Source organism: Bubalus bubalis, chromosome 5 (assembly GCF_019923935.1).
Source record: "Bubalus bubalis isolate 160015118507 breed Murrah chromosome 5, NDDB_SH_1, whole genome shotgun sequence".
Classification (NCBI taxonomy): Eukaryota; Metazoa; Chordata; class Mammalia; order Artiodactyla; family Bovidae; genus Bubalus; species Bubalus bubalis.
The window spans coordinates 29,526,940-29,545,757 of NC_059161.1; the positions used below are offsets into that span (position 1 = coordinate 29,526,940).

Sequence of the window (18,818 nt, forward strand, 5' to 3'; positions counted from 1 at the left end):
CGGGGCGGGGCACGCGGCCGGAGGCTGCACAACTCCTCACTGCCCGGCTCGGCCCCGCGGGCGCAGCAGCGAGCCGGGCGCCCGGCCGCCCCAGGGGGCGCGGGCGCAGGTGGCCCAGCGCCCAGTGGAGCCCCAAGGCCCTGGAGCTGCGGCGCTGGGCAGGTCGATCGGGGATCGATAGAGCTCCGGCAGCACCATGTCTCGGGCGGCAGAGGCCCTGCTAGCCGGATGGGCAGCGGTCCGAGGTGGCCCGGCCGGGGCACAGTAGCGGGGAGGGCGGGTGTGCAGCCAGGAGGCTCCAGAGCCCCGGCCCTCGAGACCCAACTCCAGCCCGGGCCGGAACAAGTTGCGCCGGCGGCGGAGGGCCAGGCTGCAGGAACACAGGCCCACCATGCCGGCGGTCAAGAAGGAGCTACCCGGCCGCGAAGACCTCGCTCTGGCTCTGGCCACCTTCCACCCGACCCTGGCAGCGTTGCCACTGCCGCCGCTGCCTGGCTACCTGGCGCCACTGCCCGCCGCGGCCGCCCTGCCCCCGGCAGCCTCGCTACCAGCCGCAACAGCGGGCTACGAGGCGCTGTTGGCCCCGCCGCTCCGTGCCCCTCGCGCCTACCTGAGCCTGCATGAGGCCGCCCCGCACCTCCACCTGCCCAGAGACCCTCTGGCCCTCGAGCGCTTTTCGGCCACTGCGGCCGCGGCACCGGATTTCCAGCCGCTGCTGGACAACGGCGAGCCCTGCATCGAGGTGGAGTGCGGCGCCAACCGCGCGCTGCTCTACGTGCGCAAACTCTGCCAGGGCAGCAAGGGTCCGTCCATCCGCCACCGCGGCGAGTGGCTCACACCCAACGAGTTCCAGTTCGTCAGCGGCCGCGAGACGGCCAAGGACTGGAAACGCAGCATCCGCCACAAAGGTGCGGCCGCCGTGGGGGCGCGGACCGCTCCGGTCCCTCCCCTCTGCTCCCTGAGGACCCGTGGGTCCGGATCCCCCTCGTCTGCCACCTGGGAGACTCCAGTTCTGCCTAGAGAGGGCGCTGAGACTCTGGGGCCGCCGCAGGGACACCCCCTTCCCCCAAGCACGGTCGCCTTGTTGGACCCGGGCTGAGCGCCCTCGGCCTCCGTGGTCCCCCCCAGCGCTGGCCGCACGAGCGGGCGGCTCTTTCTGCCCGGAAGGTCTTTGCGGGATTCCTGGGCCTTCAGGCTCCGGGGAAGTTTACGGGAACTCGGGAGAGCGGGCGGGAGGCCGACTCGGCAGGATACTGCCCTCCGGGGTCGAGGAGCCACGGGTTCTGGCGGGAGTGGAGGGGCACAAGTGAGGCCGGGTGCGGACGCGCGCTGGTAGAGAGAACGGCAAGGTGCACGGGTGGCGCAGGCAGGTGGGGGCTGCGGGGGCGCGCGTCGGGGCGGGAGCGCGCGCGGAGCAGAGTGGCGGCAGAGCTGGGAGCAGTCTCTAGGGCTCCCGCAGGAGTCTGGCTCCAAGGCCGCGACGTGTGGGCGTCAGAGCGGGCATGCGGAGGGAGAGGGGGTGAGCGCTAGGCTAGGGGTGGGGGATAGTTAGAAAGTTAGGGACCCAATCACGCTCGTCGACTCAGGGGCTCGTGGCTCCGCGGGGTCAAGCGCAGTCCCGGGTCCTGACAGCGCCGCTCACCTGCGCCAGGCCCGACCTCCACGGTCCAGCTCCGGATTCCCGGGGACCTGCTTGGAGAGGGTGGAGCGCGGGAGGAGGGGCGCGCAGAGGCGGGGGAAGAGGAGGGAGAGACCGCCCTGCGTCAGGGGAGGGCGCTCGCCGGATCTTGAATTCCGAGCTCTGCAGATCCCCGCGACGTCTGCGAGGGTGGGGTGGGCGGCGAGGCCGGGTGTGGGTTCGGAAGTTGGACGGAGGCGGGTGTTCATACTCGTGGCGGGAGGGAACCCGGCCTTGCCTCTGGCAGCGCCCCGGAAGCATGCCCGCGTGCCCGGCCCCACCTGTGCCCGGCCCCGCTCCCTTACCGGTCCTGCCTCGACTCTCCTTGCAGGGAAAAGTCTGAAGACGCTTATGTCCAAGGGGATCCTTCAGGTGCATCCTCCGATCTGCGACTGTCCCGGCTGTCGAATATCCTCCCCGGTGGTGAGATGTGGGAGAAAACCTGGGGCTTCAGGGCTTGTTTCTCCGCTGCGGAGCTTGGCCTATGTTTTCTAGAATCAGTCCTAACCTCAACTCTGCCAGTGGGCAGGAGGGAGCCCTCAGGGGCAAATAGAGGAGACGGCTTTGGTGGGTATGCTGGGGCATCAGACCCCGTCCCCCTTGATTAAGGGCAGGGTCCTGCCTATCCTGAAGCGTCTCTTTGGGAGCCCGGGAGCTGCTTCTCCTGAGGTCCTGGGGACAGCTCATGGTGTGAAGGACTCCTCCCTGGACAGTGTCATCTGATCGGGGCCTGGGGACTTTGCCTTGTTACAGGTGTGTAACACCTTTGCCTTGTGTGGGGTGTGGGGGGAGCACAGTTTCACCATGTCAGTTGGCCCAGCCTGGGAGAGGAGCTGGTCCTAAGGGGATACTTGTTATGGGATGTGACAGTGTCGGCCAGCCTGGATGGACTTTCTGAGTGGCCACAGGCTTGGATGTGAGTGACCTGCATGTCTGGATGCCTAGCGCTGGAGCCCTGTGGGACAAGGCCAGGGATGTCCAGGAATGTCTGAGGATACAGCCTGGTCTGGGGCACAGAAGGTGCAGTGTGGGCCTTGGTGTCAAGAGAACTGCATCTAGAAGCTGGTGTGGGGCCTCCAGCCCAGTGTAGAAGTCTGTTGAGCCCTCATTAGCCTGGGGGTTGGGGTGCACAGGAGAGCTGGGGCCTGTGCCTGCCCTGAAGCACTGCCTTCCCCCTCCCATGCCCTCCAGGCAGCAGTGGCTGGAGGCGCCATCTGAAAATCTTGTCTTGAGAGGGACAGTCTGAGCTCCTGGGGGAGAGCCCATGAGGACCACGGCTCCTGGCACCACTCAGCAGCCCCCTCTGCCAGGAAGGCCTGAAAGGACCCTGCAGGCGGCCTTCAGCTTGTTTACTTTGGACTGGTGGTAGGGCGGGGGTGGGGAAGCCTTGGATTCCTGGTGGGCCTTGGGGGTGGGCAAGCCAGGAAGCCACAGACAAACCTGTAAAGACACACAGGTTGGCCAGGGGAAGGGGACACAGCTGAGCCTCCCCACTTGCCCACCCCACACACTGTCTGGCTTGAGCTCATTGTACTCACAGGCAAGCCTGCATGCAGAGCCCCCAGACAGAGCATGTGCGCAGGCAGCCTACCTTTGCTGAAAGCCAGCACACCTGCCTGGGGCAGGAAGTTGAACTCCCTTTCACTTCTCAAGCAGTTGGTACCAGAGAGAACACCCTCCAGGCTGGTCTGGGGCCTCTGCTCAGGCGGGAAGAACCCTCCCACCATCCCCTTCTGAAGGTCTCCCACAGGAGGGGGTGGGCAGGTGGACTGAGCCCAGCATCAGTCCCCTCTAAGACATTTCTTGACAGGAAGGACTGAGGAGCCAGTGCTTGGCTGGGACAGGGGCTTAGCACCCAATTCTTAAATCTGTGTGCTGAGCAGGGGTCAGCAGCTGAGGTCTCTGGTGTATGTGGGAGGCAGATGTGTCCCTGTCCTTGGTTCAGGTCAGGACTGCTCATCCTGGTCCGTCTTCCTTAACGCCCCACTACCAGAGCCGTTCCAGGCCACCGTACCTAGTATGGCCTTACCCAAGTGGCAGCCTCACTGCTCCGTTTCCCTCTCCTCATCCTTGTCCCACAGATGAGAAGTAAAGGGAAGTGCACGGAAACTTTTTCTTCAGAGAATAGTTTAAAGTGGAAAGGCAGGAGAGGAGGTCCTGGTGCTTGGCCTACAGCAGGCTAGAGAAGGGCAGAGCTGAGGGGCTTTGCAGCCAAGCACACCCCAGACAGGCCAGAGCTGCTGAAAACCCTGCCCCCCAGAGCCTGGCCGGAGGAGGCATGGGGCCGTTAGCCACCCCCTCTGCCTCCCTGCCTCACTGAAGCTCTGCTGTCACTGGTATAGCTTGGAGCCAAGGCCAGGGTCTTAGAAGCATGGGGCCCCCCCGTTTCATCTCGTAGGCCTACCCCCAACTTCACTGCTCCCTCCATCCCACCTTCCCCAGTGCTGCCCACTCTCTCACTGGGTGTGTTGAAGAGAGGACCATGGGACACCTCCTGGGTGGATTTGTGAGGGCAGGTGTGGCAGACTGTGGCTCCCTGACCCTGTCAGGGGCACTGCCCAAATCTGGGACTGGGGTGGGCCATGTGTCTGGAGGTGAGGCTGGTCTGGATCTGAAGAGAACCTCTTCTCTGGAGGATAGGGCTGTGGTGGCCACACACAGCTGCCCTTCAGATCCAGGGGGACACTCTGTGGGGAGGGGCGAAACCCCCCTGGATACCTTCCTCCCCAAGCTCCTGTGTATAATGGGGACAAAATTATCCTGGCAACAGGAGGGTGGAGTCCTAGAAGGCCTCAGTCACTGAAAAGATGAGAGAGAATTAGATAATTCCAAGGTCCCTGCCACCATCCTGAACCAGTAGTTATTAAATAAGAAAAAGCCTCCAGCCCACCAGAAAACGGGAGCTCTTCTTCCCTGGGGTGGCAGGACCTGCAGACACCAGCGGGTGCCATGCTATGCAGGGCCCTGGCCCAGCATGTTTGCAGGCTCTGGGCCCTTCTGTGGAGGCTCTGCTCCCTGCTCACACTGGGAGCAGGGGAAAGGTGCACCTCGTAGAAAAACTCTGAATCTCGTAGTTCCTGACCAAGGGGATCAGTCCCCCCAGGGTGCATAGGACAAAGGGCTTTGGCTGCCAGATGACCTGTGAACCAAAGGTCTGCAATTTACAAGGGATCAGCCCCAGACTCCAGGCTTCAGATACCCCTGAGCTGGGCTTCATTTGGCACTAAGCATCGAAAGCGGGCTTGGCATGGGTAGGGGTTCACACAGAGTCTGAGTGGGATTGTCAGGCAGGCGTGCATGCAGAGGTAACTGCACGGGGTCAGGACACACAGCGTCCTGCGGGTGCTCGCAGCCCTTTAGGGGCTGGGAACACCGGGTTGGTCCCCAGCAGGTGTCCACACACAGGCCTAGCACCTGTGGAGGGGCTGGCCTGAGTGTGGAGTCTGGACAGGGCAGTGCCCATACGCTTACTCCTGAGCGCCTACCAGGGTGGAGTGGAAGGCAGTCTCTGGATGGGTTTGTGAAGGAAGCCTTGCCTCCCTGCTCTTGTCTTGGCCTCTGGCCAGTTGTGAGTGTCCTGGAGGGCTGGAGGCCCCTCTGCTGTAGGTGGGGGCGCCCAGGAGGCTGAGCAACACGGTTTGGCCTAAGCGTCCTCTCCTCCCTCCCTGTTCAGAACCGGGGGCGGCTGGCAGACAAGAGGACAGTTGCCCTGCCCCCTGCCCGGATCCTGAAGAAGGAGCTGACCCCCAGCTTCTCAGCCAGTGATGGCGACAGCGACGGGAGTGGTCCGGCCTGTGGGCAGCGGCTGGGCTTGAAGCAGGAAGACGAGCCGCATGTCCGTATCATGAAGAGAAGGTGCTAAAGGGACCAGGAGGGGAGGGCACGCGGGCTCTGGCGGGGGTGGGGACTTCAGGCAGCGGAAGGCCAGGTCAGACCTAGAGGTGGAGAGCCTTTGCCCTGAGGACAGGGCCCCAGCTTAGCTTCTATCCTCCCCGTGGACGCTGACAGCTGCCGCAGGTGAAACAAAGCCTGGACTCCCAGGGACATGCCTCAGGACCACTGTGAACCTGCTTTGCCCTCACTTGGGGGTCGAGTGCCAGGCCAGGACTCAATGGTATCATTGAGGAGCAGGTACCACCAATAGTCAAGGCCAGAGCAGGCCAGGGAGGGTCCATGTGGCCTGTGTGGGGAAGGGCCAAGGAGGGCCAGAGCCGCTGGGTTGTGGAAGGAGAAAGGCTCTTGGAGGAAAGTCTCATGGCACCACAGCCAGGCAGGGAGGAGGGAGCTGCGTGGATCCTCATGGGAGCACCCCTGACACTCACACTCCCTCTCTTTGGAGTGGCCACTCCCTTGGCTCCTTACTGTCTCCCCCAGGCTTGGGTCCACCGTTCCTGACCTCCTTCTTTCTCCCCTCCCTCCTGGCAGAAGCCTCTCCCTCTGCCCACTCACCTCTTTAAAGTTCCATCCATCCATCCATCTGTCCATCCATTGTCGTCTGTCCAGCATGTCATATATACCCAGAATTTCCAGGCCTTTTTCCTGCTCAGTCTTTTAACATATTCTAATTTCTCCTACCCTAACCCTTTTGGACACCAGAGAGCCCCCCTCCCAGCCCCGACTCCCACCTGTGCTGAGGGAAAGCACCGCGTGGGCCTGCCCCCAGCCTGCCTCAGCCCGCAGGTCTTCTCAGGGACACTGCTGTGGGTGAGAGGGTGGGCACAGCACAGAGCTATTTGCTTGCTTGACCCCTCCTACCTCTGCTGTATGACTGTCACTTTCAGGAGGCGGCTTGGCAGCCGCTGGGACCCAGGGGCCACCACCGGAGCCAGTGGTGGTGGCCATGGGGTTCATTCCTCGACCTGGTTCCCAGCACCCCCGGAGCAGCTCTAGCAACTAGGAATTTGGGTTCAGTCACACGAGTGGCACATGCAGAGGAAGTCACGGCCCCCACTCCTAGCACAAGTGGGGGCTCTGCTGGCTCCACACAAGAGGCAGAGACGTGGGACCTCAGTTCTGTCCTTCCCAATTCCTTGTCTGCTGAGCCCTGGAGCAGGCGCCTGCCCCGTGGGTCTGTCCTGGCTGCAGCCACCAACGTGTTGAGCTGGTACCAGATGATGCTAGAGGCGGTTCTGAGCCAGCCCAGTTCCCTTGAGGCTGGCACTCCAGGGAAGACACAGGGCATGCCACGTACATGCTCTGCTGTCCACGTGCTGAGTCCTGGAGGCCACACTGACCCTCTGCTTCTCTCCTTGCAGAGTCCACACCCACTGGGACGTGAACATCTCCTTCCGAGAGACGTCCTGCAGGTAGGGCCGGGCCTGGGCTGGGCTTCCCTTACGTGTTGTGCACAGGCAGCACAGAGCCTTGTCGCTCCATGTCCTCTGGTTCTGACTCTAAATCCCTGCAGCCTCCCTCCGCTCCTCCTCCCCTTGGTCCGTGGTCTATTGTTGACTTCTGCCTAAGCTGTGACAGCAGCTCAGATATGGGTTCTGGGCCCAGCCCTGAAGCCAGAGTGTGCTCCCCCTCTCACATGTGAGCCCATCTGCCCATAGATAAGGCCGTGCCTGCCCCCTCCCACTCTCCCAGAGACCTAACAGAATGTGAGAATGGTGATGTGTGAGTGGGGTCTTGAAGGACACATAGGAGCTCACTAGGGAAACGGGGTGTCTACAGAGACATGGAGGAATGAGGGAAGGGGATGTAGGAAGGGAGGAGGGGAAGCTGGCAGGCCTGTCTTAACTGGCCTTAGATACTGGGCCTATTGGGCATTTTCCTTCAGGCAGTGGGGAGCTACTGAAAGCTCTTGAGCAGAGAAGTGGTTGGTGTATGCTTTGACAAGGTCCTGCTGTAGGCCCCATCCAGCAGGTTGGGGTTTGCTCCAGTCCGTGGAGGGGCTGTAAATTCAAGCCATAGTAAGGAGATAAAAATGGGGAGACCTGATGTGGAGGTTGGGGGTGTTGGGGAGACCCAAGGCCCCCATCTCAGAAGGACAGAGTGGAGCCCTGGCGCTGGTGTCTGGTCAGTGGGATTAAGTCTTAGCCCAGGGCTTCCAGGGAAGGCACAGGACAGGCCCAGCCGAGCAGGCAGTGGGCATCCAGGGCCTTCGGGCCCCTCTCACAGCCTGGCTCTGTGCCAGATGTGTTATTATTTATACTTCTGAGAATGTCTAGGTCCTGGAGCCAAATTACAATGAAAACATCTTTGAACTTATTTCCACCTCATTTTGAAGTTGCCTGCTCAACTGATCATTTTTATGAACCGTCATGAACGTTGATGACATTTTATGAGCTTTTTACTTGGGAAGCTACATGAGAAATTGTCAGTAAGGCCTGTAGGGGAATCCCAGGCTGCTCTTTCCCTGCCTGCTGCCCCCTGCTCACCCCAGCTGGCCATGGGATGTGGGAGAGGGCCCGGGTGTCCAGACACAGTAAGAGGCCAGGTCCCAGTGTGTGTGGTGGACCCTCAAAACAGCTGCGATGATTGTCTGGATTTTACCAGAGGGGAGATTGGGGGGTTAGCCAACAGGACTTACAGACGATCTGCCCCCCACCTCGCCCTGCTGTGGCACCCCGGCGTCTGGCCAGGGAGGGCTGAGCAAGCCCACAGCGCAGCTGCTTCACACACCCCCATCTCAGCTCTGCCTTTGTCTCTTCCTGGCTCCTTTTGGCCCCGTCCCTGTGTCTTTCTGTCTCACGCTGCTGTCTGTCCTTCAGGCTCTGTCCATCTGTCTGTTTGCTGTTTCCATCCTTTCTGTCTATCCAGTAGAGCCTGACTTCATCCATCAGTCTTCATCTGTCTGTCTGTCCCTCAGTTCCACTCATCTATGCATTCACCCCCATCCCTCTGTCTGCCTGAGTCTGCCATAACCACTTGCCGGGTTGGAGCTCCCCCTTAAGCCCCGTGCATCCAGGGCAGCAGGCAGGAGATGTGGGCCCTGCCTTCCTGAGGCCCCTGAACTGACCAAGAGATGGACAAGGACTGGACAGTATACCAGGCACTGGAGGGGCTCCTCATGGGGAGAAAGAGTCTGATGGTTCACACATTTTTTTAAAAATAATTTTATTTAATTATTTCTGGCTCTGCTGGGTCTTGGTTATACAGGCTACTCTCCAGTCGTAGCGCTCAGGCTTCTCAGTGCAGTGGCTTCTGCTACAGAGCATGGGCTCTAGGGTGTGCAGGCTTCAGTAGCTGCCGCATGTGGGCTCAGCAGTTGTAGTTCAACTGGGCTCCATAGCACAGACTTAGTAGTTATGGCACATGTTGCCCATAGCACATGGGATCTTTCCAGACCAAGGATCAAACCTATGTCTCCTGCATTGGGAGGCAGATTCTTTACCACTGAGCCACCAGAGAAGTCCTCTTCATGGTTCTTTGCATAAAACCTGGCATAATTTGTTCAGTGAACAACCGAGTGTCTACGCAGGTTTTCTGGGGCCAGGCCATGCTGTCTTGGAGCTCATGGGGCGAGCCCCCAAGGCAGGAAGTGGAGGTTTGATGTGTGGGCTGTGTCTTGATTCCCACAAGGCATCACCTCCATGGAGCCGCAGCACCACCTGAGTGTCTGAATGAGCAGCTGAAAGAGTTACTGGCCACAGCGGTTGTGAGCGCTGAGCCCCAGTCCCTGTGTAAGCACTCAGCTGAGGATTCACGGGAAACAAATGAACGGGCCTGATCCCAACCTTAAGTCTCTGGGGGCTGGTCCACCTCCTGCAGGAGTCCTGGGGGCGCCAAAAGGAGGTTCTCTCAAGGGAGAACTCGGGCAGCAGCAGTCCTGGCACCAGGCACCCCTACCCCTCCCTGATGCTGAGGACAGCACTTCTCTCTTCCACCCCTGCCCCCCGCATTGATGAGGATGATAGAGAGGATGAGAATTGCTGCCAATTAATCCCATAAAGTACTTACTCCCACCCCACCTGCCCTCTTGTTTGCATGGCGGGGGGTTGGGGGGGTTTCCCTTCTCCAGGGAGAGGGGTTGGGGGTGGGGAGAGAGCTTGCATCAGGGTCTCCCAGCAGCTCTAGAGCCCAGCCCTGGAGGCTTTGGTGCTGAAACTGATCTGCTTAGGGGCCAGCTCTGGATTAGCCTGCTCCGGCCACCTCGGCCAGAGCGGGGGTGGCGCCTGGGGGTTATTTAATGAGGTTTAAGATTGGTTCCCAGGTCACTTGGTGGAGGCCCCCCTTGAGGTGGCCCAGCCAGAAGGCTGCTCCATTACAGGTGGGCTGGGGAGCAAGGGTGCTGGGGAGGGATGTGCCGCAGGGTGGGCTGGGGTCCCTCCCTGCTCCTCTTCTGTCCTGTCCTGACTTCCTGCCACTCCAAGTGCGTCTGGGAGGTGGCAGGGGCCCTTCTCTGTGCTAACAGAGATGCTCTCAGAACCCCAAGGGCAAATGCCGTGGGGGCCATTCCCTCCCTCTTTTGTCTGGGGTTCTGTGATATAGGCAGTGAGCTGATTTAACAGGAAGAGCAAAGACAGAATGAAATTAAATTCCTGTTTATCCCAAGGTTCTTGATGGGGAGCCCTGAGAAGAGCACAGTGTCCTGAGCACAGGCACACTGGTGACTGCGGTGTGCATCTGTGTCTGTGTGTGTCTGCAGGTCCGTGTGAGTGTGTGTGCGCACGCCCATGTATGGCCCTGCATGGGCACACAGCTCATTGGCTGCAGAGTTTGGTCTCAACCTTGGTTTCTGGATTTGAAAAAGCTGCGAGTCCGTGGGTGGTTGGAAGTTTTAGTTGCAATAGCAGTATGTGCACAGGAGCAAGTGCTGGGTCCACGTGTCCTCTCTGGCAGCCTTGGGCCGGCCCTGGTGGGACCTGGCTGCCCCCCAGAGCAAGAAGCAAGGACAGTGGCCGGTCTCTCTGGAGAGAGCAGAGTCCGGATGGGGCCAGCCCTGCACTCCACACGGACGACCCTCCCTGGGAGCAGCAGTGGGGCTGAGTACAAGGCTGCTGTGTTCAGCAGACACTTGGCAGGTCCTGGTGGTCCCAGGTGGGGCCTGCATAGGTCAGGGTGAGACTCCAGCACCCAGGAGGAGATGGAGATGCTCACAGGAATGGTGTGCACGAGGTGTTGTCACACTCAGTGTCCCCTGGGCCATGCATGCTCACACTCAGGCTCAGCCAGGAGCCCCGAGGGGTCTCACCTTCCCTGTCTTGCTTTGCTGCAGCCAGGACAGTGACCTTCCCACCCTCATATCCAGTGTGCATCGCAGCCGCCACCTCGTTATGCCTGAGCATCAGAGCCGCTGTGAATTCCAGAGAGGCAGCGTGGAAATAGGCCTGGGAGCCGCAGGTGAGGAGCCAGGGCAGCGCTGGGTGAAGCAGGGCTGCCAGGCTGCGCAGAGCAGCGTGAGGACAGCCGCCTTGCAGCCTCCCTGCGTCTCTGCTCAGCGGCTCTGGATGCCGCCACCCCCAGCAGCCTTGGCGGGCAGCCAGGAAGTCCAGTGGAGGAGGCGGGAGGTGGCGAAGCCGGCTGTCCCCCGGGGCTCCGTGTGATGGTAATTGTGTTAATCCCAGCCAGCCGGGCAGACAGGAGGCGGAGGCGGTGGCTCCACTGTGGCTGCTGCTGGGGTGGGCTTGGAGTGGCCAGAGGCCACAGCTATCCCCTGCTCTCGGGGGCAGATAGAGGCAGGACAGTCAGGGAGCGCAGGCCTCGTGGAGGCGTACACCTGGGCATGGCTCCTGGATGGGCAGGGATGCGCTCTGCACACACCGACCCCAGAGCCAGGGCCCCCGGGAGAGAAGGGTCCATGTCCTGAGAGAAGAGGGCTGGGGCAGGAGGGTGCTCGCCCGGGGCTCTGTCCCTGTGGAGGGCTAGCTCCTGGAGGCAACAAGAGCTCCGAGGGAGGGGGCAGCTTGCTGAGCTTTGGCTGAAGGGGGCTCTGCATGCTGAGAGGAGCTGGCAGGGGTCCCTTTCTGCCCTATGGACCAGGGCAGACCCAGGAATTTCCCAGCAGTGGCTGCAGCTCTCAGGAAGGCTGGGCAGGGGGTGGTCCATCCTGGGACCCCTGAGTACCCCCATCAGGCCCTCCAGGTGTGCCAGTGCCTGGGTAGTCCTCTGTTGGGGATGGAGGGCTGCTGCTTCTGGAGCCGAGTTAGAGGCTCTGAGCAGGCAGCTGATAAAAATCTAATTGCCCCATCGATCGAGTGAGCCTCCAGAGACCCACAGTGATTGAGATATTCAGAGCCAGAGGGCTCCTCTGCTGCCTGCACACGCGGAGACCTCCTCATGGTGCCTGGCCTGAGTGCTTGTGTGCCCCGGGTCTGGCCAAAGGCTTGGGCTTCCACTTACACCCGTGTGACACGTGTGCGTCAAAGTGCCCTCACTGTCTTCCTGCTGAGGTATAGGACCCGCATATGAGCACTTCATGGGTCACAATGATCTGTATGAAGTGCCATGTGTCCTGTGTCCGGGTTTCATCCAGGTCCTGCCCTCTTCTTGGGACTCTAGTCCTCACCAGCTTCCATGTCTTTCTGCCAGCCCCTGGGTGGAGGCCTCGGCCTGTCCTCACCTCCTCCTCCCCAGGAGCACGTGTCAGCTCTGTGTTCACCTGAGCAGGAGGGGTCAGGGAGGACTGGGCTCGCGGTGGGCCCTGCAGACATCTCCTTACTGTATGTGTGTGTGTGAGTATATGCAGCCCTCATCAGGGACTGATGAGCTCCAGACCCCCATGGCAGGACCTCTCTATGACCGTAGGCATGGGTCTCACTGTGGACCCGCCTGCCACCCCCTCCCAAGCACCTCTGCCAGGCAGAGACGAGCCATCACCCCCCAAGAGAAAGGGGAGGGGGTCTTCCCACTGTGGAGAATGAGAACTGGATCGAGGGAAGTGGAAGCCCTGGGGTATTCTCTGGGTCCCCAAGGGGTATGTGCAGGGTCGGGTGCAGGCAGCAGATGTGGACCCAGCCCTTCCCAGGCTTGGCAGAGCTGGACGCTGCAGCCCTGGTGGTACTGCTGGCCAGAGGCTCTCTGCCTTCCTCAGGGGCTTCATGCTGGTTGAGCAACCCCTACCCATCCTACCAGGTCACTAAGGTAGGGACCTTTGTCTGGGTGGTGGGGACCTCGTCCTCGTCCCCCTCAGGGCAAGGTCTGGGGCTAGGCCACTGGGCCCAGGCCAGTGGCAGGAGGTGGCTGAGATCAATAAGTTATTAGCACCATTCTGTCAGCTGTAAAGTGGAGATTGATCGGCACTCCACTGCTGCACTTCCTCGCCTGATAAAAATGACAGATTAAGGGAATAAGAAAAAGGAATTAGGCTCTGGAGCTGACCGCAGGGTTTCTCAGGCTCCCCTTGCTGAGGTGTCATGGTGCGCCTGGGTCACTGAGGGGGTGGCCCCTTCACCCAGATGGCCTCATGAGGAGGGAGCGGGGCCAGGAGCACAGGGTTTGGATTGGAAGCCGACACAATTGCTGAACTGTTCCACAAAGACCTCCCAGACCTTGGGCTCAGGAGGGAGCCTGGCATCAGGGTGCCAGTGGCTGAGGTAGAGAAAGGCTGACTCCTGGGGATCGGAAAGAGGACTTTAGGATAGGGGTGGGGCAGGCTCTGGGCCACGTGAGGGGCTGTGCACAGTGGGTGATGGGGTGCTCTTGGGCACTTAGCCCAGCTGGACAGGTAGCGTCCTTGGGCTTTCTGGGGGCAATGATGGGTGTGTCCTGGCGGGGAGGAACCCAGGAAGAATGGATGGGGCAGATGCACCTGACCTCCAGGGCCTGCGGCCTCTAGGAGGAGGTTGGGCTACCCTGGCATGGGACCCTGCACTGCTGGTAGTCAGTCACCCCTGCCCCAGGAGGAGAGGTTGGTAAGGTGTGGAGGAGGGCTCCTTACTCTGCAGAGGAGGCTTGTCTGGCAGGTGGGAGCATCATGGTGCCTGTGGGGTCCTGAGTTGCTGCCTGAGGCCATAACCACGCATCTCCCATCACATCTACACACATGCAGTCCAGAGCCCAGGTCTGGACTGCCCCATTCCCTCACTCTGACCCAACCCTGCTGGACTGGGCAAGGCTTGAACCTGGCCAGGACCCATAGGCACCCGAGTGATGAGAGCTATGGTTCTGGGCTGAGCTGGAGCTGGGCCGGCATTGAGGCCGGTACTGGGGTGGGCCGGAGCTGTTCCTATCCTGGCCTCTCTGAGGCCTGAACGCAGGATGGGGTTCACTCTGCCCTCTCCCAGGTGACCTGTTGGGCAAGAGGCTGGGTCGCTCCCCCCACATCAGCAGTGACTGCCCTTTGGAGAAGAAGGCCCGAAGCAAGTCTCCTCAAGGTGTGGGCTTTACCCCGGGGGGGTGAGGGAACAGCCACTGGAGAGGGAGGGGGACAGTCTGGACCCTCTGCTGGGCATAGTCAGCCAGCAGCAGATTCTAAGAGGGGAGCCCCTGCTTCTCTCCCTCAGCAGTGTCTAAAGGGGAAGCCCCCTCTCCTGTGTTTGCCCAACCCAGAGACTCTGTTGCTTCCGGAACTAGGGCCCAGCATGGCCCCCGAGGACCATTACCGCCGGCTGGTGTCCGCCCTGAGTGAGGCCAGCACCTTTGAGGACCCTCAGCGTCTCTACCACCTGGGCCTCCCCAGCCATGGTATGCTGCCCCACCCCACGGCATCGTGAGTGTCCACAATGTGCTTTGGACTCGCCCTGTCCTGTTAGGTCTCTGCTTACCCTGAAAAGAGTGGCTGCTGACACCAAGGCTGGGATTGGATGCAGGTCTTTTGGCTCCTCAAGCCTTGAAAGCCCTTGTAGGTGGACAGTGAGGCCCACCTCCTCCTCCCTGCACCCAATACAGTGGCCTGTTTGGGTAGATCTGGTAGGGAGGGTGGTCCCTCACCAATAAGTCTCCCGAAGGCTCTCCCAGCAGGGCCTCAAATGGCCACTGCTGCTGCTGCTGCTGCTGCTGCTAAGCCGCTTCAGTCGTGTCCGACTCTGTGCGACCCCATAGACGGCAGCCCACCAGGCTCCCCCATCCCTGGGATTCTCAAGGCAAGAACACTGGAGTGGGTTGCCATTTCCTTCTCCAAATAGCCACTGCCCACTGCCATTTCACAGAGGAGGAAGCTGCTTGGGGGATCTGAAGGGAGAGTGGGAGGTGGGGGTTTCACCAGGCCGACCCATCCCTCTCCAGCACATGCAGGTCCTTGTGGGTCCCCGCCCACCCCTGCCCCCATCTGAATGGTGTGGTCTGGATACTGTAGTCCTTCCTGACTCCAGCTGCAGTCAGGGCAGAGTCTGTGCCAGACCCCTTCTCTGGAGGGTGGGGCCAGGAGCAGAGCAGCAGTCAGCCCCCTGAACGTCCACATGGATGTCTGTCCAGCAGCAGGATGGACAGCAGTTCAGGTTTGGTGGCCCAGCTTTCACTGGTGCTCAGGAGGAGCACCTGGAAGTCCCCCTACCACCACAGGGGCACCGTCTGGCACCCTGTCCAGCTGCACCCTGACCTTGCAGACCCCAGCCCAGGGGGAGTAGTTTGCCTTTCCTGGCTGGAGCTGGGTGAGGGGTACTTGCTGGGAAAAGGGGCTGGATTTCCTCTCCTTACACAGGCACTGTCCCCCAGGGCAGTCAGGCACCGAGAGCCTGAATAATTCACCAAATGTTAATAATTTAAAAATCTTCCTTTTTAATTGCTTTCCCTGCCCTGCCTGGGGCCGGCTCCGCTGGCTGTGCGGGGGAGGGGCGCCGGCCGCCAGGAGCGGCGCGGAGCCGGGCTGTCAATCAGGCCTCCGCCTGCCGCCCCCGCCGGGAGCCGACGGTAAATAACCGAGGCCGCGGGCGGGCGGGGGCGCAGGACCCTGCCGAGATCGATGCGGGCGGCCGCGCCGGCTGGGCTCTGCGGGCTGGCATCCAGCCCAGGGCAGGACCCACCTCCGCTTTTCGGGTAATTAATTTATAAACAGGCGGTGGCAGCGGAGCCGGCACAGTGGGGGGCTGCGGGGCGGGGGGGCGGGGAACTCTGAAGTCGGGGCCTGAGCTGGACAGAGGGCTTGGGGTGGAGAGCAGAGCGCCTAGACTGCGCAGTGAGCCCAGGTGTTACCTAGGAGAGGGCTGGAGACCTGCCCCAGCTCCTGGACTCCAGCCCCGCTGCCCCCACACTCTAGCCTTTGCGTGACCCCTCCCTTCACGGGCCCTGCAGTCTGGCTCTTGGCAGTGTCAGTTCTTGTCGAAGTCAAGGTTCCTGAACTACCAGCCTTCCCTGTCTGGGCCTTTCCCTTTCTCCATCCCAACCACGTTTTGGTTCCTAACTTCTCCACATCCCTTATAAATGCTCACCTGGCCCCAGTCCCAAGACCAGTCGGTGCAGCCAGGCACCTTGCCTAGGGATGTCTGGTGTCTGCCCTGCCCTGTGGCCTTCTGCTCATCTTTCTGCACCGGTGACCAACCAGCAGGATCTGGGAGAATAAGCTCCCAGTCTGCGTCCTTGGCCAATGTCCTGTGCTGAACAGGGTGAGGAACATGAGAGCCTGGTGGGGGCTGGCCTCTGGGTCACTGCTGGTGCCTACCCTCCTCAGATCTCCTGAGGGTCCGACAGGAGGTGGCGGCAGCAGCTGCGAGGAGCCCCAGTGGCCTGGAGGTCCACCTGCCCTCATCCACGGCAGGTCAGCGTCGGAAGCAGAGCCTGGCTCAGCACAGAGACGCCACCGGCCCAGCTGGCGCCCCGTCCTTCTCAGAGAGGTATCAGGATGCCTGCATTTCAGAGAGGCCTCTACATTTCCTGTGCTGGCTTCTGGGCTAGAGAGCTGCAGGTGGCAGACCCATCAGCTGGTGTCTGCAGGTCAAGTCCACAGCCCGCATCTCCCCATCCCAGCCGCACAGCCAGAGTCCTCAGTGGACCTGGCGCTGTGCTTGGGCCTAGGTTGGCGGCCTGCTCTGCAGCAGCAACGTAATGCCCCCTCAGCCAGGCAGAGGCCCAGGGGAACATTCTCGGGGTAGGCTGAGGATGACCGCCCCTCTGGGTGGGGTGTCTTTCTGTTGAGCAGCTGTGGGGCTGAATCCAGGGGCCCCTGAGACAGCTGAGGGCTTTGCTTCCCCAACAGGGAGGTGAGGGGGAGCAGCACGAGGTCTGGCAGCCCCAAGGTCGAGGTCGGGGGAGGGCTGAGGAAGGGGAGAACCCCGCCGCAGCACCGACTCAGACACTGGAGCTGCTGGCTGCACGGAAGAGCCCCCCAGGCTTGTAGGGGCCGGGAGACTCCAGGCAGGGGCGGGGGCTGGAGGACTTTGACTGCTCCCCGCCCCTCCCGCCGGGAGACCCCCCCCCCCACCCCCCCCGCACCCGGCTGGTGTTCGCGGCAGCCGCCGCCTCCCGGACCATGGCTAATTGCGCCCGGTCTGCACAAGGTTGGCTGGGCTGGGCGGGGGCGGGGGCGGTAAAAGGGGGGCCAGGGCCGTGGGGCCAGGGGCTGCCGCGCGGTAATTACCGCCACAGTCGCCGCCGCCCGCCGGGCCAGCGCCTCCGCGCCGCCGCCGAGATTAATTGGCGCCGCCAGCGGGGGCAGGGACGACCGGAGCCGGGGCGGGCGCACATCGACCGCCCGCAGGGCCGGCAATTAGCAGAGGCGGCCAGAGCGGGGGCCGCGGGGGCTGGGGCGGCAATTCCGGGAAGGAGGGGGCCCGAGCCTGCGGCGCGCGTGGCCCAGCAGTCCACAGGCAGCTTTCGCCCTGCCGTCCACAGGGAGCTGTCGCAACCGCCCCCCTTGCTGTCGCCCCAGAATGCCCCACACATCGCTCTGGGCCCCCACCTCAGGCCCCCCTTTTTGGGGGTGCCCTCGGCCCTGTGCCAGACCCCAGGTGAGCAGTAGTCGGGTGTGCGATTTTGTCCCTCGGGCGCGGGGAGGGGCTGTTGGTGCGGGGCATCGGGTATGTCTATTACCGAACCGGTGTCCATCAGTGCTCCCGGCGAACCCATCCCTGCCCTTGTTGAAGCCAAGTACAGACCAGGGCGGGCTTGGCTGGCCCTGGACCACTCGGGCACCCGGCCTCGTGGTCTGTCCCCTTCCCCCCAGGTTACGGCTTCCTGCCCCCTGCCCAGGCGGAGATGTTCGCCCGGCAGCAAGAGCTCCTGCGGAAGCAGAATCTGGCCCGGTATGTGCTTTGGCTGGGGGGGGGGGGAGGGGTGACGGGGCGGAAGTGGCTCTGCGGAGCTGCCTGACCCCCTGCGGGCTGTCCCCACCGCCAGGCTGGAGATGTCAGCAGAGCTCTTGCGCCAGAAGGAGCTGGAGAGCTCGCACCGGCCACAACTGCTGGCGCCCGAGGCCGCCCTGCGCCCGCCGGACGGTGCCGAGGAGCTGCAGCGGCGCGGGGCCATGCTGGTGCTGAGACACAGCTCCGCACCGCTGCTGGCCCTGCCTCCCCAGGGCCCGCCGGGCCCCGGGCCCCCTACCCCACCCCGAGAGCCTGCCCGCCGAGCTCCTCGGAAAGGGGGCCCCAGCCCTGCCTCAGGCCGGCCCAGTGAGTCCAAGGAGACAACGGGGGCTGGACTCTGGGCACCAGACGGTTCTGAAGATGAACCCCCCAAGGACTCAGACGGCGAGGACTCCGAGATGGTGGCTGCTGGAGGCCAGGCCCCCCACCCAGGCCAAGCCCCACCTGGAGGGGCCAGCTCTGAAGGGAAGGGTCTTCTCTCAGGGTCCATGCTGCCCCCTCCACTGCCCCTGGGCTTACCCTACACTGTCAGCCCCTTCTTCCACACAGGTGGGCACCGCCCCCCCCCACCCCCACGTGCCTTCAGATCTTTCCATGGGGTGGAAGGAGACCCAGTCCCCCTACGTCCCACCCAGGGTCTCAGGGAGGGTCTTCATGGGGAGACAAGTTCCTTTCAGTCATCAATCCAACATTTCTGAATAATTAGGGTGAGCAAAGGTCAGCAGACAGGGGTGGGGTCATAGAAAAGCGCTGGCCAGAGTCCTAGTAACACAATCCTCCCCAACTCAGGCACCATGGGGGGCCTCTTCATGGATGGGGAGGAGGCCACAGCCCCTGAGGACGTCAGCAAGTGGACAGTGGACGATGTCTGCAGCTTTGTGGGGGGCCTGTCTGGCTGTGGAGAATACGCACCGGTGAGGGGGCACCTGCCCAGGATGGTTCTGAGCCCTCCCATTCCCCTGCTGTGCTGCCCACCCCAGACTTCTCAAAGACTGGGGGAGGGAGGTCCTAGTGAATGCTCC

The 18,818-nt window shown here is 62.1% G+C and overlaps 1 protein-coding gene across 3 annotated transcripts in view; it reads left to right on the plus strand.

Moving 5' to 3' along the window:
* SAMD11 (sterile alpha motif domain containing 11) overlaps nt 1-18,818 on the plus strand; it is a 19,887-nt gene continuing 1,069 nt past the window's right edge. Inside the window, exons 1-12 of one of the 3 annotated variants that reach the window (XM_025285677.3) lie at nt 2-908; nt 2,010-2,101; nt 5,352-5,533; nt 6,934-6,984; nt 10,839-10,963; nt 13,846-13,935; nt 14,135-14,245; nt 16,167-16,329; nt 17,327-17,442; nt 17,658-17,736; nt 17,831-18,345; nt 18,586-18,710. In XM_025285677.3, the coding sequence (XP_025141462.1) occupies nt 392-908; nt 2,010-2,101; nt 5,352-5,533; nt 6,934-6,984; nt 10,839-10,963; nt 13,846-13,935; nt 14,135-14,245; nt 16,167-16,329; nt 17,327-17,442; nt 17,658-17,736; nt 17,831-18,345; nt 18,586-18,710 (2,166 nt within the window). In that variant the 5' untranslated portion in view covers nt 2-391. Of the gene's footprint in view, nt 909-2,009; nt 2,102-5,351; nt 5,534-6,933; nt 6,985-10,838; nt 10,964-13,845; nt 13,936-14,110; nt 14,246-16,166; nt 16,330-17,326; nt 17,443-17,657; nt 17,737-17,830; nt 18,346-18,585; nt 18,711-18,818 lie in introns of all 3 variants that reach the window. The other 2 variants (XM_025285676.3, XM_044943990.2) reach the window with 2 other exon arrangements.